Source organism: Podarcis tiliguerta, assembly GCF_965153285.1.
Source record: "Podarcis tiliguerta genome assembly, chromosome: 13".
Taxonomy (NCBI): Eukaryota; Metazoa; Chordata; class Lepidosauria; order Squamata; family Lacertidae; genus Podarcis; species Podarcis tiliguerta.
Window position 1 is genome coordinate 53406187 of NC_139546.1, and position 16579 is coordinate 53422765.

The window sequence follows — 16579 nt, forward strand, 5'->3', positions numbered from 1 at the left end:
CTTCCACTGAGATCTGGCTAAAAAGAGCAAGGCTGGGTGGTGGGCCCCTTCCAGGCTCCACGGAGGGCACCCCCCCTCAAAAATAAGGAGAGGCTGCCCTGCCCTGAGGCAGGAAAAAATGGCATTACCAGCAAAAGGTTTGCGTGAAATTTCTACCTTTGCCCCCTCCAGGGTCAGGTCAGCTTGGACCTCACTGCCCTGCCTGGCAGGAGACGGAGGAGGAGGAGGGAGCAACCTTTGAACAGCACCCAACACCCCCACCCACAGGCTGCTTCAGAAATCCCAGTGATTTCTCACTCTGTGTTTCTTCCAGGGGCACCTAAAGGCCATCAGGAAGAGCTGCGCTGGGTCCCTTTGAAAGGTAGGCAGCTGCAACTGCGGATCCTCAGAGGACTCTTCACCTGCTCAGAGGCACTCTTTCTTCCCTAGAGCTACTGTGTCACCAAAGCTGCATTAACTGCATTTCAGCAAAGCTAGGGGGGGGGTCTTGGATCTCCAGGCACACTTCCCAGGCTTGCGCCCCAGAGAGGCCACTTTGGTGCTGCTAACACAGTTGTTTCACTTCACCCCGGGAAGCACACTCCATTGTCTCTCCGGTGGACAGTTGCCAACCAAAGAGGTTGGGCCAGATGACCCTTCGGGTCCCTTCCAACTCTTCTGTTTTATGACTCTCCAGTGAGCGTCATGGTCTCTGCCGCTCTGTGCTCTGTCAACATTGTAGTGTTTTAAAAAACCATCTCTTTTTAAAATGGTTCTGAGCTGCATTTTGTGCATCTCCTTGAACCATGTGCACGGAAGGAGATTAATTTATTAATCATTATCACGATGGAACGGGACCAACTCTGAATTACAAAGATGTCTGCTAACGTGACCATGACGGCTGGCAGTCATCTCAACCCTGACGGGTGCAAGTCCCTTGCCGGCAGCTGTGGTGCCTGGAGACAGACAGACAGACCAGAGGAGGAATGACTGCTTTGGGGAGCAGAGAGAAAAAGCGCAGCACAACTAGACGCCTTCACCTGCCCCGGCTGCAACAAAACATCTCTCTCCTGCATCGGTCTCTGCAGCCACAGCAGGAGCTGTGAACTTCCAAGGGTTTGACCTAACCCTTGTTGCAGGAATTTATGTACAGGTTGGAGGGTGTTTGCCCCTCCAGCAGATAGCATGCACATGCAGCCCACTACCAAAATCAGCGCAATCACTTTTGTGACTTGTCCCCACAAAACACTTCATCACAGTTTCTTCCTGCCTATTCAAAGGGCCTCTGCTGCACGATACCAAATGTAAGAATTCACTGATCAATGGATCTCTGTACTGGCTCACTGGGAAAAGGTCAGAAATTCCTATAGTAAAGCTCAGATCCTCAGGAGCCCCTCTGCCTGAGGGCTAATCCCTGGCATCCTGATACCTGAGTGCCAGACAGGTAGCCATTCCAGAAATAACGAACTCAGATGAAGACAAAAGGGTGGGATTCACTTGGCTGGGAAACAGGGAAATGTAAAGATCTCTTTTCTTACACTTGATGGGTGTTTGGTGGAGGGCAAGGAGAACCATGGGGCAGGGTCCAGGATGCTCAGATTACGGCCACCAGACCTCCCCTTTCATGATGTAACTGTGATGTAGTTTGGGGGGGGGTTAACATGGGGATTAGCAGCTAAATAAAAGTTTGGGTTCTCTTTTGTTCGGGGCTTCCATCTTGTTCCACCTGGTGGCAGGTGGGAGTCCTGTGGCGACAGTCTTCAATCAAGACCAAGCCTACTGGCTGCTGTTTTGCATTCCGGGCTGGGGTCCTTGTTTTTTGTCCAAGGGAGCCCTTGGATTTCTCCGTTAACACCCTCAAAGGCGGCCTCCTCCATTGTCTCCCGAGACAGACAGGTGCCAACCTGGATTCAGCTAATCTGGAGTGCTAGCAGAAGCCAGTGTAGGGACTCCTGCTGGCATAATGGGACCCCCCCTCCCAAAAAAAATCCACTCCAGGATGTCAGGGGAACCCCCAGAATAACATGCAGGAGGACACACAGACATGCTTGCACTGACAGAACGAATAATAGAACAGCATAATTGTAGAGTTGGAACGGGCCCTCAAAGGTTCTCCAGCCCCACTGTCATCTAGGGGCCCATAAACCTGCCCAGCCAGCCCTCCCCCTGGGTTTCTGGCTTCCCAAGGACCGTAGCAGATTGGGGCACCTACCTGGCATGCAGAAGGGCCCAGCTGCCAAGCCCCCAGGGCAGCATCTCCGGGCGAGGCAGGGAATTCCTCCCTGGGGAGGCACTGATGCCGCTGCCAGGCACAAGGTAGATGGGCAAAGGTCTCCGCCTGAGGCAGCTTGGAGAAGGGAGGCGGGCAGGCAGGCCAATCGATCCTGGCACCCCAACCTTTGTCTCGTGGGCCAAGAGGGCAGGGCAGAACTGGGATGAGGGCCAAGGGGAAGGAGCCGAGGGCCAGGAAGGCAGCTACTGGTTGCTGGGGATGGAGCGATTGGCTCTAGTGCCCTGGCTGGGGGTCAAAATAAATGACTCTGAAGGTGCCTCTGGGCACACAGAGTTTGGGAGCCGCTGGGCTTGACTTTTTAAGTTTCCTGGAGCCCGGAGGAGAGATCAGCTAGGGCCTCATTGCCTCACCTGGGTGACAGCAGCGTCCTTATTGCCAACTCACCTGGGGACCAAAGTGCAGGTGGCAGAGAGAGACTTGTGCATTGCAGCCACAGATAGGACAACAACGTCTTCTCCTGGGCAAGTGAGCCTCTTTCCTCCCCCTCCTGCCCCACACGCTGCCCCCCTCCCGAGGGCACGGCTGAAGGGGAGCAGCTGGGCTTTGGGATGCAGGTCAGAGGCCACCTGTGCTGAACACACCTGCGTCTTCTCCCTTCTGCCAAGGCCGGGGCCCCTCCTGGCTGGAGTCCTGCTGCACATCCCCCCACAACTCCCCCCCCCCGTGGATTGTCTCCTCAGGATCTCTTCCTCTTCCTGAGACCCAGGGTCAGAAGATGGCTCTGCAGAAGCACCTGGAGGCCCTTAGCGTCTTCCAGTGGGTCCTCAGCTACCTCTTCTTTGGTAAGTTGGGAGCTGGGGTGGGTGGGTGGGAGGGGCAGGGGGTGCTCAGGGAAGAGGGGCAGCTTGGCCTCCTCCCACAGCTGTCAACTTTTCCCTTTTCTTGCGAGGAATCCTATTCGGAATAAGGGAATTTCCCTTAAAAAAAGGGAAACGTTGACAGCTGTGCCTCCTCCTCCTCGTGGGGCCTGGAGGGCCAAGGTTGAGGAAGCCTGCCCTAGATGGACCCCTTCAGACACCTCCCCACAACCCAGGGAGCTTTCAACCATGGAGGGCCGGCAGCCCCCTCACCTGCCTCTGGCCTCTCCCCCCCCCCAGGTGCCTTCTTCTCCGTTCTCCTGGTCTACCTGCTCTTCACCTCCTACTGGTCTATCAGTGTCCTGTATTTTGCCTGGTGGATCTACGACTGGGATACAACAGAGAGAGGTGAGTTCGATTCCCCCCAACCCTACCCAGAGGCCAGGTGAAAGGCGCCTCTCCTTGTCTGAGAAGGGTGCTGAGCCCCACACCCAGACCCACATAGCTGGAGCTGCTGCCTCGCCCTGCCCCTCTTCCTCCAGCTCACCCCCTTCCCCTGGGGCAGCTTGCAACCATCCCAGACCTGTTTTCCTCACTGCTATTTACATGTTATCTATTTTGCAAGACAGCTTCCAATAAAATGGAACACAACACAATGGCAGACGGCATTTCTTCTCTCTCTCTCTCTGTTTGCAGGGCAGAAAAATCAGCTGCATTTACTTATGTACAGTGGTACCTCGGGTTACAGACGCTTCAGGTTACAGGCTCCGCTAACCCAGAAATTAGTACCTTAGGTTAAGAACTTTGCTTCAGGATGAGAACAGAAATCGTGCAGCGGCAGCAGCGGGAGGCCCCATTAAGCTAAAGTGGTGCTTCAGGTTAAGAACAGTTTCAGGTTAAGAACGGACCTCCGGAACGAATTAAGTTCTTAACCCGAGGTGCCACTGTATTTATAATTATTTATTAAATTTTACTATAAAAAACACACAGAATCCTGTAATTGACACGAAACAAAAGAACCCTCCCCAAAATATAACATAGAATCAGAGTTGGAAGGGGCCCCAAGGATCATCTTGCTCCTCATTATTAATTAATTAATTAATTAATTAATCATCTTGCTCCTCATTATTAATTAATTAATTAATAATTATTTTATTTATACCCTGCCCATCTGGCTGGGCTGCCCCAGCCACTCTGGGTGGCTTCCAACACAAATAATAATAATAATAATAATAATAATAATAATAATAATAATAATATATCAAGTATTTGAAATACAAAAATGTCTCCGTGACCAAGCGGTGTACAAACCGGACCACCAAAGGGCTGTCACGTGGAGGGTGGAGCTGGCAGGTCTCCTGCGGCTCCAGAGGGCAGGATCTGAACCCACGACTTCACATGGCAAGAAAGGAGATTCCGACTCCACATCAAGAAGTACTTTTTGAGGGTTAGGGCTATTCCTCAGTGGAGCGGACTCCCTCGGAAGGTGGTAGGCTCTCCTACTGTGGAGGTTTTTAAGCAGAGGTCGGGTGGTCACCTGCCAGGGATTCCTCAGCTGCGATTCCTGCATTGCAGGGGGTTGGGCTGGATGACTCCTGGGGGTCCCCTTCCAACCCCACAATTCTCTGAACCCTTGTCTTCGCAGGTGGGCGCCGCTGTGACTGGATGAGGCGCTGGAGAGTCTGGGAGCTCCACCGGGATTATTTCCCCATCAAGGTATGAGAAGGGGGCAGGCAGGGCTCCTGAAGGATGCCCAGGTTCTCTGGAACCCCTGGAGACCAGATCACGGACAAGGAGGAGGTGGTGGCTGTCAAAGGCCGCTGGCCATGGAATCTGCGCATGCCCACCAATGGAAAGCGGGGCACACCTCTGAATATGACATTCAGGTGGGGGTCCAAATGCCAAAGGACTTGCCCCTCTTGCCTTGCAGCTGGTGAAAACGGCCGAACTGCCCCCGACGCGGAACTACGTCCTGGGCTCCCACCCCCACGGGATCATCTGCGCGGGGGCCTTTTCCGCCTTCTGCACCGAGGCCACCGGCTTCCCCCGCGCCTTCCCGGGCCTCCGCCCCAGCCTGGCCGCCCTGGCAGGGCTGTTCCGCATTCCCGTCTACCGGGACTACCTGATGAGCTTAGGTGAGGCCAACGGGGCGAGGAATGGTGAGGGTGGGGAAGTGGGGTGGCCCCTCCCCTGAGGACCATCTTCAAGAACCTGCCTGGCCCATCCAATGGGAGGAACCACCCCAGTCTCAGGAATGCCCTCCCAGTGCCCCTGGGAATAGAATTCCCCAGCAAGAATGCCTGTTCTTCCTCCCATTCTTTGCTCCTGTGCGAAAGAAAAGGGGTGTTTGGTTGCGCAAATAATACACAGAATTAACCTGCGCCTCCATGGACAGCGGTGAGTCCAGAATGACTCCCAGGTTGCGCACCTGGTCCTTCGGGGGCACAGTTACCCCATTCAGGACCAGGGAGTCCCCCACACCTGCCCGCCCCCTGTTTCCCCAAAACAGTACTTCTGTCTGGTCAGGATTCATGCTCAATCGGTTAGCTGCCATCCACCCTTCAACCGCTTCCAGACGCGCCGATCCTTTGCCAGCGACCCTTCTGCCCTTTAATACTCACAGAATTTCAGAGTTGGAGGAGAATCGTGAGGGTCCTCTAGTCCGACCCCCTGAAAAGCAGTGAACCTTTGCTTCCTCCCACTTCCAGGGGGTGTCCCGGTCAACAAAAGGTCCCTGGACTTCCTCCTGAGTGGCCCCCCCGGGCACGCGGTGGCCATCGTGGTGGGGGGCGCCTCCGAGTCCCTGGACAGCGCCCCCGGAGAGCAGCGCGTCCGCCTTCGGGGGAGGAAGGGCTTCGTGCGCCTGGCGCTGCAACACGGGTAGGTGCACCAAGGGGGCAAGGGGATGTCTGGGGGGGGGGGGTTGGGGTGCAGGTCAGCAATATCTCGGGCCTAGTGAGCATGGCAGTGCTTCCTGGTGGATTTTGCCCCAATGAAGCAATTGCGAGGACGGAAGGTCCCTGCCCTTCCTTGCTGTGTAATTTTTTATTACATCTTTCATACATTTTCACAGTAACCTTTATAACAAATAATTCCACTGTTCCATAAGTGGACTCTCCACCCCACTGTGTTTTTACTTAAACCTTTTCTACTGTGTTGTATCTTTATCTATTACAAAAAAAAATACAATTATTTTGTCATTTTTCTTCTTCTGCTTTTATCTTGAATCGTTTTCGTGATTTCATTTGACTGTAATATTTTTTAAGTAATCCACAAACGCCCTCCGTCCTTCTGTAAAAAGTTCATCATTCTGATCTCTTAATTTTGCTGTGAGCTTTCCCATTTCTGCCTAGTCCATTTCCTTCAAAAGCCACTCCTCCTTCGCTGGGACCTTCGCTTTCCCCCCAATTATTATTATTTATTATATTATAACAGATATTGTAATTTCTGTGAATATAATATTCTAGCTGCTGTTGTCACAAAAATAAATAGTTTAGTCATCTTCTATCCTACATCTCTCCCTATTATGCCCATAAGAAAAGCTCCTGGTCTTTTGGGAATAGACCACTTAAACATTTTCTCCATTTCATTATATATCGTTCCCCAAAAGCCTTTCGCTTTCCTAGGTCTCCACCACATATGGAAGAAAGACCCGTCTATCTATTTCTAGCATTTACTTGACACATTTTTATAAATCTTGGCCAGTTTATTTGCCATTAAATACCACCTGTACAGCATTTTAAGACAGTTTTCTCTTAATGTATAACAGGCGTGAATTCCATGGGCTAAGGTCCCTGCCTTCCACCAGCCTAGCCTCCCTCGCGAGGTTCTTGGTTGGATTAAAGGCTCTCCCTGACCCGGCATTCCTTCTTCCTCCTCTTCCTCCTTGCAGGGCTGACCTGGTGCCCGTTTACACCTTCGGGGAGAACGACATTTACCGACAGATCCGCTTCCCCGAGGGCAGCTTCGCTCGCCGCTTCCAGCTCGGTTTCAAGCAGCTCATCGGCTTCGCCCCTTGTCTCTTCAGCGGGAGGGGCCTCTTCTCCAGCAGCTCCTGGGGGATCCAGCCCATAGCTGCCCCCCTCACGGTGGTGGGTAAGGACCAACCAGGCTCCCCGTCCCTTCCTTAGCTTTCTCCCTGCACCCCAAAATCCCAACTCACCAACCTGCTTGCAAAGAGCCACAAACTCTTCAGCATCGTACAATGCGGCAGGTTCTGGTGCATCTCCCTTTCGCCCCCTCCTAGAACTGAATCGGAGACCTGTGGAGTTGAATGGGAACCCCAAGGGTCATCGAGCCCAACCCCTCTGCAGGAATCAAATGAACAGGCTCGTTTTATGGGGCTTGCTATGGAGGGAGCGGAGATTGCACACACACACACACACACACACTTCCTTCTCCTCATCCTTGGAGGTTTCTAAGCAAAGGTTGGTTGGCCACTAATCAAGGGGTTGGGCTGGATGACCCTTGGGGTCCCCTCCATTCCTGCACTTAAGCCACCCCTGAAACCCAAGCCAGGGTGCAAAGCTGCTGGGGTGGGGAGGCCCTGGCTGCCATGGGTGGGGGCGAGAGGCAGAGCAGACCCCCCAACCGTCCATGCTTCTTCTCCCTCTTGTAGTGGGGAAGCCTATCCCGGTCCCGCTCCGCCCGCGCCCCACCGAGGACGAGGTGAACAGCTTCCACGCTCTCTACGTCAAGGCCCTGAAGGAGCTCTTTGACGCCCATAAAGAATCCTGCGGCCTCCCGGCCTCCCAGCAGCTCCTCATCACCTAGACCGACCCAGACTTGACCCGAAGCAGCATCAGAGGACACAAGGTTGTGATGGGGGAGACACGCGGGAGTCTTTGCCCCCCCCATCCCCATCTGTACACACCATTTCCAATAAAAGGCGCCGTGCCTCATGTCTGATCTTGGGTCCTTGGTGCCCGAACTCCCTTTTTGTGCCTCCCTGCGGAGCCCAAGGCTGATTGTCTCATTCACACGTGCATTATTAAGACGAGGTTTGCAGAGCGCGGCAGCAAGAGAAGCAGGCCGTGGTGCTGGCTTGAGGGGGCTGCCCACATGCCCTCCGGGTGATCGGCCAGGAGCTTGCCTGCCTGCAAGAGAAAAGATCAATCGGACATGCAGGCCCAGCTCTTACTTTGAAAACGGGGGCCCTGCTCTTCTTCTTGTTCTTTAGTCGTTTAGTCGTGTCCGCCTGCTCGTGACCCCCTGGACCAGAGCACGCCAGGCCCTCCTGTCTTCCACTGCCTCCCGCAGTTTGGTCAGACTCATGTTTGTAGCTTCGAGAACACTGTCCCACCATCTCGTCCTCCGTCCTCCCCTTCTCCTTGTGCCCTCCATCCTTCCCAACATCAGGGTCTTTTCCAGGGAGTCTTCTCTTCTCATGAGGTGGCCAAAGTCTTGGAGCCTCAGCTTCAGGATCTGTCCTTCCAGTGAGCACTCAGGGCTGATTTCCTTCAGAATGGATGCATTTGATCTTCTTGCAGTCCATGGGACTCTCAAGAAGCCCTGCTCTTATGGGCCGGGAAAAAGAGGGAGGGGGAGCTGGTCTTGGGGATCTGTTTTCCCAAGGGGCTCGAGGACCCTTCTCTGACTGCAGGAGCAACTCAGGACATGCCTGGGTCGGGTGGAGGCAGGGCAGGGGGTGCCAGGAGTCTCAGGCCAAAGGGGGATGGGAGAGAGGGCCCACGGTTCAGCATTCCCGTTTGCTCACCCGTAGACGTACACACATCGTGTGCCCTCTGTGCATGCCCTGAGGCAACCCCCAGCTTGCACCCTGTTGTCGTGAAGAATAGCTTTGGTTCCTCGAGGAATGGAAATCTGGGTATTGCTGGTTGAAGTGAGCAAGTTATCTCCAGAGGTCCCCCTGCCGGTCAGAGAAATAAATACAAGCAAAAAGCAACTATTCAGCCCGATGGTCCTTTCATGGTTGCCAAGGTGACTTGAAATCTGGGTATCCTTGGTTGCAGTGCGCCCCGCGCCGGAGAAACCGGAGATGTGCTCCGGCAGGTTACAGAGACCACTGTTCCCCAAGCCGGCGCCCTCCGGAATTTTTGGACTACAACTCCCATCAGCGCCCTGCACTGGCACTGGGAACAGGAACTGTGGGAGCCACAAAGGCTGGGGCAAGGTTGGCAGAGGGCAATGGGGCCTCCCCCCACAAGGGGGGAGGTTGACCTGGGCCGAAACCCTGAGCTTCCATGGGGACACTGGGCTAATCATACACACACTCAGCCAGCCGGAATGGGTTTGAATAGGCGTGCAAATTAATTTCTGCTGTTCTGAATTTCATCAGAATTTCATCAGTCTTCCTTAGTGGGCCCCACACTCCGACTTAATGCAAGATGCTATTCTGTAGGGCAGGGGCAGGGGGCACGCGGGAGATGCTAACTTCGACCTTCTTAAGCTCCCCGGAGGAGAGCCCGGGTGAAAAGAGACCGGGAATGAAATGACACGCCTTGTCTCCTTTCGGAGGAGAGCTCAGCCAGGTACCCCTTGCCTCACCTGCCTGACAGCAGCCTCCTTATCGCAGACTCACCTGGGGACCAAAGTGCAGGCGGCAGAGGGAGACATCTGCGCTGGAGCCGCTGGCACGACAACATTTTGTTCAGGGAAGCTTTTAATGTTTAATATGTTATTGTATTTTAATATTCTGTTGGAAGCCGCCCAGAGCGGGGGGAAACTCAGCCAGATGGGCGGGGTATAAATAAATTATTATTATTATTATTATTATTACTTGCGACAAGTCACCCCAACTGCTGCTTCCCTCCCCAGGAGGGATGGGCTGAAGGGGAGCAGGTGGGCTTTGGGGCGCAGGTCAGAGGTCACTTGTGCTGGACACATCTGCAGGTGCAGCTCTTGGCTGGAGCCCCGTTGCAAAGACCCTGCTGTCCCCCAACTCCCCCCACCCCAGGAGGCTGGTCAGGGAGGGAGGCGGCAGAGGCAGCCCCAGCCCCAGGCAGGGCAACATTTCCACTCGCGACAAGCGACTCTGTTTCCTTCTCCCTTTCCCTCCGCGCAGGGCTGACCTGGCGCCCGTTTACGCCTTCGGGGAGAACCACATTTACCCGCGTCTCCGCGTCCGCGACAGCAGCTTCGTCCGCAGCCGCCAGGTGCGCTTCATCTTCTCCAGCTACTGCTGGTGGATCGTGCCCCATGCCGCCCCCATCACGGTGCTGGGCAAGGACCCACCAAGCTCCCCATCCCTTCCTTAGCCTCGCGTCTGCACCCCCGACCCACCCACCTGCTTGCAAAGAGCCGCCAACTCCAGTCTCGGGCAAAGCGGCAGCTTCGGGCGCGCCTCTCTCTCTCGCGCTGCCTGCACCAAGCCCCCTGCAACTGAACGGGAGACCCGTGGAGTTGGAAGGGCCCCCCCGAGGGTCATCTAGCCCAACCCCCCTGCGAGGCAGGAATCAAAGGAGCCGCCTCGTTTTATGGGGCTTGCTATGGAGGGAGCTGCGATTGCGCGCCCACACAGGCCCAGACAGGGGGGGGGGGGGCATATGGGCCACTTGGCCCGGGGCTCCGATTCCAAAGGGGGGCTCGGTCACCATATTCACAATCGCTAGGAAAGCATTTTTAAATGTAAATACTTAAAACAATCCTTTTCCCTACGTATTTATAAAAAGCACTATTGTATATCTATCTTTTCCATTTTGTCTTTAGATGCAGATACGGTTCAAGCCTTGAAATAAAATTATTTGTCAGCATAACGTTAGTGAAAATTATTTATATACTTATTTAAAAGACTTCAGTTATCCCCAGGGTAAAAAAAAGGGAAGGGGCACATTATCTGCCTGGCTCTGCAAGGCCCTGTACACACACACACCCACACACCGACTTCCTTCTCCCCTTCCTTGGAGGTTTCTAAGCAGAGGTTGGTTGGCCATTAATCAAGGGGTTGGGCTGGATGACCCTTGGGGTCCCCTCCATTCCTGCACTTAGGCCAACCCTGAAACCCAAGTCCAGGGTGAGAAGGCCGCTGAGGTGGGAGTGAGGTCTTGGGAGATGCAGGGGGTGCAATGGTTACAGCAGACCCCTCCAAACCACCCCCTTCCTCTCCCTCCTGCAGTGGGGAAGCCTATCCCGGTCCCGCTCCGCCCGCGCCCCACCGAGGACGAGGTGAACAGCTTCCACGCTCTCTACGTCGAGGCCCTGAAGGAGCTCTTTGACGCCCATAAAGAATCCTGCGGCCTCCCGGCCTCCCAGCAACTCCTCATCACCTAGATGGACCCGATCCTGACCCGAAGCAGCATCAGGGGACACAAGGTTGTGATGGGGGAGACACGCGGGAGTCTTTGCCCCCCCATCCCCGTCTGTACACACCGTTTCCAATAATCAATCAGTCAATCAATCAATCAATCAATCAATCTACTTAACTGGCATGCAGAGAGTCCACAAAAGTATATAAGTCAAGGCATAAAACTGGAGTCTGCTTATAAAACGATATTCTAAGGCAATAAGGTTAAACAGTGTCTTTATAGCGACATAGTTTCATAGCACCTCTCAGAAATTCTGCTACCTTTATACTTTCGCCTAAGGCTGTTCCGTAGAAAGGAAACCACGGAGAAGTCAGAGCAATTTGACCTTTTCCTTTCTGCACGGGGTTTAGATATTTGCCGTGGGAAAGGCGCAGGGTAAGAAAGCTGGTGGAACCCTGGTTTCCACCTGCCTTTGTGCCACAACTAAAACGAAGCCTTTCGGGGTGTGGAGTTTGCGGGAATATTCCTTGCAGGGTCGCGGGTGGCGTGAGGTCAAGTCTTGCAAGGGAAAAAGCTCTGCGTTGGTGGGGACGTAAATATGGGTGGGCAACGGGGTGAGGGGTGTGCCAGGAGCCTCAGGGCGAAAGGGCATGGGGGAGCTGGTCTGTGGTTTAGCATCTTGCCCACCCGTGCACGTCGTGTGCACTCTGTGCATGCCCCGAAGCAATCACCTTCCGAGCTTGCACCTTAATTATAACAATAAGAATAAATTTTATTTATACCCCACCCTCCCCAGCCAGAGCCGGGCTCAGGGCGGCTAACACCAGTAAAATTACAGTAAAAACATAACAGGGTGGGGGAAACCAATTTAAAACACAGCTTAAAATGCAATTTAAAATGCAGTCTCATTTTAAAAGCAGCCCATAGATCAAAACCATAAGGGGAGGGAAACATAAGGTTCAGACTGAGTCCAAACCAAAGGCCACGCAGAACAGCTCTGTCTTGCAGGCCCTGCGGAAAGATGTCAAGTCCTGCAAGGCCCTGGTCTCTTGGGACAGAGCGTTCCACCAAGTCGGGGCCAGTACTGAAAAGGCCCTGGCCCTAGCTGAGACCAATCTAACCTCCTTGCGACCTGGGACCTCCAAAATGTCATTTGTGGACCTTAGGTTCCTCTGCTGGGCAGACCGGGAGAGGCGGTCCCGTAGGTACGAGGGTCCTAGGCCGTGAAGGGCTTTAAAGGTCAAAAGCAGCACCTTAAATCTGACCCTGTACTCCACCGGGAGCCAGTGCAGCTGGAAAAGCACTGGGTGAATATGCTCCCATGGCAGAGACCCCGTGAGGAGCCCCTAACCACCCCACCCGCGATGCACGCACAAGGCAGCAGAGGGCGCTGAAATGGGTCTAGAGTGTGTGTGAACGGGGAGACACGTGTATCGTGGTGGTGAGCTGCATTGCGCGGCCGTGCCACGCAGATCCACGCGCTCTCGGCCGCCTTTGCAGGAGGCGCTCAGGCCTGCGCAGGATTTCTGGAGGGTTAGGATGCGAGAGCCGCCTTCCTTCCTTCCTTCCCCGGAGCGCAAAAGCGAGAGGATGCGGTTAAAAGAGGCGAGGCTGCTTTGCTCCGGGTGGAAAATGTGGGACGCTTCCTCTCGCTCGGGGCAGCATCAGGCACCGCTGGGATTCGAACCCAGGATCTCCTGTTTACTAGACAGGCGCTTTAACCAACTAAGCCACGGCGCCGCGCGCTGCCTTCCCCCTCGGCGGCCGGAGCTGTTCATGGCAAGGGCGGAGGGAGAGCCGCAAGACCCGGCGCGGAACAGAAGGCGGGAGATGGAAATCCCGGACTGGAGTCCTTTCTTGCTGCTTCGTTTTGCGCAGAAACGCCGGTTCAAGGGAGAGAGAGAGGATCTATTCCGGGGGTCCAACAAGGAAAGAAGAGGCGGGGTGGCGGGAGGGGGGTGCAGAGGCGAGAGGGACCCCACCCCCGACTCCAAATCCAGCTCCCTAATAATAATAATAATAGTAATAATTTATTATTTATACCCCGCCCTTCTGGCTGGGCTTCCCCAGCCACTCTGGGCGGCTTCCCAAAAAATATTAAAATACTGTAATACATCAAACATTATAAGCAATAGATGAGATGTCAAAAGGAGTGCCTGCCCCGATGAGGCTCCAATCGGAATATTGGAGGCAACGGCGGGAATGCAGGGGAAATGCCAGACCTCTCCTCCCCCCCCCCTATATACACCCCGGCCTGCCTTTTGCTTCGCTGTGGGGCAATCTCAAAGGGGTCCTTTAGCTGCGACCCTGGCCTGTCCTGCCGGGGGTTGGGCTGAATGACCTTTGGGTGTCCCTTCTGCGATTCGCCGCGGGGCTGCGAGGTGGGGGGGAGGATGCTGCCCGCTGGGTTAATTGACCTCCCCTTCTTCCCCTCTCCTTCCCACCCCACTCCCGCGCACCCCAACCCCCCACTTGCCAGCCCCCCACCGCCGTCCTCCTCCTTCCACTTCGTTGCATCATTTTAACGAGCGGGAGGACCCGTGCCAGGCCACACGGGGTGATGCAATGGGGCGCTTGTCGTGGAGGGATGCTTTGTGTGCGCGCGGGGGGGGGGAGAGGAATGTTCCTGGCTGCTCTTGCCCCCCCCCCCGCTAATGACCTGCCTGCCATCGCCTGCCAAGGGTTGGTTAAGGGGCCACCCACAGGGCGCGGGGGTGGGGGGCGCGCCGGCTGCCAGCACCCAAACTCCAGTCGGTTGCCATCCTCCAACGGGGGGGGGGGGCACAGCACACGCAGGGCGGGGTCTGGGAGTCCGAGCCCCGAAGGATGCTGTGGGGTAGAAGAAGATCTCTTGCGGTTCTGTTCCTTCTCAGCTCCGCAAGGTTGCAACTTGGTTGCAAGGTTGCAAAGGAGAGAGCGAGAGAAATCTGGACATGTGCAGAGTGCTCCCTTTCCATGCATAGGCTTCGAGAGGAGAAGGAGCGCCTCTGACCATGTGCAGAGTGTTCCCTTTCCATGTATAGGCTTCGAGGCAGTTGCGAAGGACGCCGAACCCTTGCGTCTCCTTCTCAGCTCCCAGCAGAGGAGAAGGAGCGCCTCTGACCATGTGCAGAGACGTCCTCCTCTCGCGCGCAAAGGCTTCGAGGCAGGCAGCGCACGCGCTTCCGGGCTGAAAAGGAGCAGCGCCTCGGCCGCGTGTCCCCCCCCCCCCCCCGCCAGCCGCGCAAAAGGAGCCCCCGCTGGGCGCCCGCTGCTCTTGACCCCGACGTGATTCGAACACGCAGCCTTCTGATCTGGAGTCAGACGCGCTACCGTTGCGCCACGAGGTCGGCCGTGCCAGGCGCTCCGGGCAGGCCCTTGCAAGGCGGCGGCGGCGGCGGCGCTTCTCTTCCGGAGGCTGCCCAGCCTCTCTCCTCCGGAGCTGGACTCGCCTTCCTTGAGGCGGCAGGAGGCAGAGAGCAGAAGAGAATTGCGGAGTTGGAAGGGACCCCTAGGGTCATCTAGTCCAGCCCGCTTCCATGCAGGAATCTCGACTAGATCATACATGACAGGTGGCCATCCAGCCTCCAAGGAAGGAGAGTCCAGCGCCTCTCGTGGCAGTCTGTTCCACCGTCGAACAGCTCTCACGTCTCATTCCTTGTACTTTGACTCCATTGGTTCTGGTCCTCCCCCAGCAGGGAAAAACCAAGTTTGCTCCCTCTTCTATGGGGCAGCCCTTTCGATATCTGAAGATGGCTCTTATCTCTCCTTTCAGACTCCTCTTTCCCGGGCTAAACATCCCCAGCTCCTTCAACCGTTCCTCATCAGGCTTGGTTCACAGACCCTGGGTCACCTTGGTTGCCCCCCTCCCAGCTTGTCAATATCCTTCTTAAAATGTGGAACCCAGAACTGGACACAGGACTCCAGTTTGGGTCGTCTGACCAAGGCAAAACCATCCTTTCAGAGGGAGGTATCCGACAGGCAGACTGTTTCAGTTTATCAGTCGATTCAACCCCTGATATGTTTCCAATATCGATCGACTTCCTGTCATTGTTGGATCTGTTTCTCTTCGTGATGATGGATTACCAGTTGAATGCTTCCTGAGTTTCATCGAGCTGGAAGATCACACCAGTGAAAGTACGGCTGAGCAGCTAATACTACATCAGTGAACTTGAAATAGATTTCAGTAAATGTAGAGTACAATATTTTGATTGGAAAACATAAGGGCATTCAACAACAAAAATCTGGGAAGGAACAAGCTTGCAAAGTTTATTCCATGTTCTGGACAATCCCCCTAAATCTAGTTGGACCAACCGCAGTTGACCCAGGCCTGGATGCAGTGATTGATTGATTGATTGATTTGCAACAATACATGAGCTTTATTGTTTTTTTTCTCAGCTGGGGGGAAAATATGCTTGTTGAGTTAGAAGTTCCTAAACATTTAATCAGACACAAGATGGGAGGTTCAAGCCAACTCTGCAATTGTATGGTTTCTATTATTGTTGAAGCCCTCAAGCATATTTACTGTGATGAAATTGAGAAAGGAGCTTCTAGATGGCAGGCGGAAAATCTTCTGCAAAAAAATGGGAGAATTTGAATTCATTTCCATGCTTCAGATTTCACAAAGTTAGCAAGGCCCTTTTTGCAAATTTCACGGAGCGCATGTGCAAATATTTACCGCTCACTCTTGCAGTTCGTATCAGTCAGGCCAATTTTGATGAAGTTGAACAGCAAGCGACATTTACTCTACCGGATATAGAATACAAAACTGTCAAAAGAAGGCAGAGAGTACGAAAAAAACCCCCAAAAGAAAGCTGAGACAAGCTTTGAAGCCTCAGACGAACTTTCTGCAAGAGGCAAGTTTAGGGTAAATCTATTTATCCCTGTCATGGATGCTCTGGTGTCCAACCGAGACAGACGTGCAACGGTGTGGAGGAGGGAAGCTGGCAATTTTTCATTTTTGGTGAACCTGCGAGCAAGCAAGGATCGGATTCACAATGGCGTCAAGATGTTAAAGCAAGAATATCCAAAGGCTGTTGGCCTTAGTCTAGCCGATGAACTTTTGCACTTCCGCCTGCAGGTCAAACAAGCTCACCTTGAGAAAGAAAATTTCAGCCACCAAGAGGTGTATCCAATAATATTCCTGGAGAAAATTCGGGTGGCGTTTCCAAATGTGGAATTGACATATTGTTCCTGTGTGCTGGTGACAGACTGTTTTGTAGCAGACTAAAAAAGGATTTAAAAAAAAAAAAATGATCTGCGGCCTCATCAAGTTCAGTTTTCTGATCTAAGCCTTCTCTGCATAGAAAATGATAAACTGAATTTAA

The 16579-nt window shown here is 54.0% G+C and overlaps 2 protein-coding genes and 1 long non-coding RNA gene across 4 annotated transcripts in view; 2 read left to right on the forward strand and 1 right to left on the reverse strand.

Moving 5' to 3' along the window:
* The window catches only part of LOC310663075 (2-acylglycerol O-acyltransferase 3-like), a 29713-nt gene extending 21745 nt beyond the window's left edge, over positions 1-7968 (forward strand). Inside the window, exon 9 of the transcript XR_014504357.1 lies at positions 7911-7968. The gene's annotated coding sequence lies outside the window, so the exon portion shown is untranslated. The remainder of the gene's footprint in view (positions 1-7910) is intronic.
* LOC310663219 overlaps positions 1-16579 on the reverse strand; it is a 171064-nt gene that overhangs the window by 50268 nt on the left and 104217 nt on the right. The window lies entirely within an intron of this gene.
* Positions 2955-7968, forward strand: LOC310663076 (2-acylglycerol O-acyltransferase 3-like). Its single transcript, XM_083410672.1, has 7 exons — positions 2955-3054; positions 3370-3477; positions 4715-4785; positions 5000-5204; positions 5778-5949; positions 6962-7164; positions 7688-7968. Exons 1-7 carry the CDS (start codon positions 2988-2990, stop codon positions 7840-7842), a joined length of 981 nt encoding a protein of 326 aa, XP_083266798.1. The 5' UTR covers positions 2955-2987; the 3' UTR covers positions 7843-7968.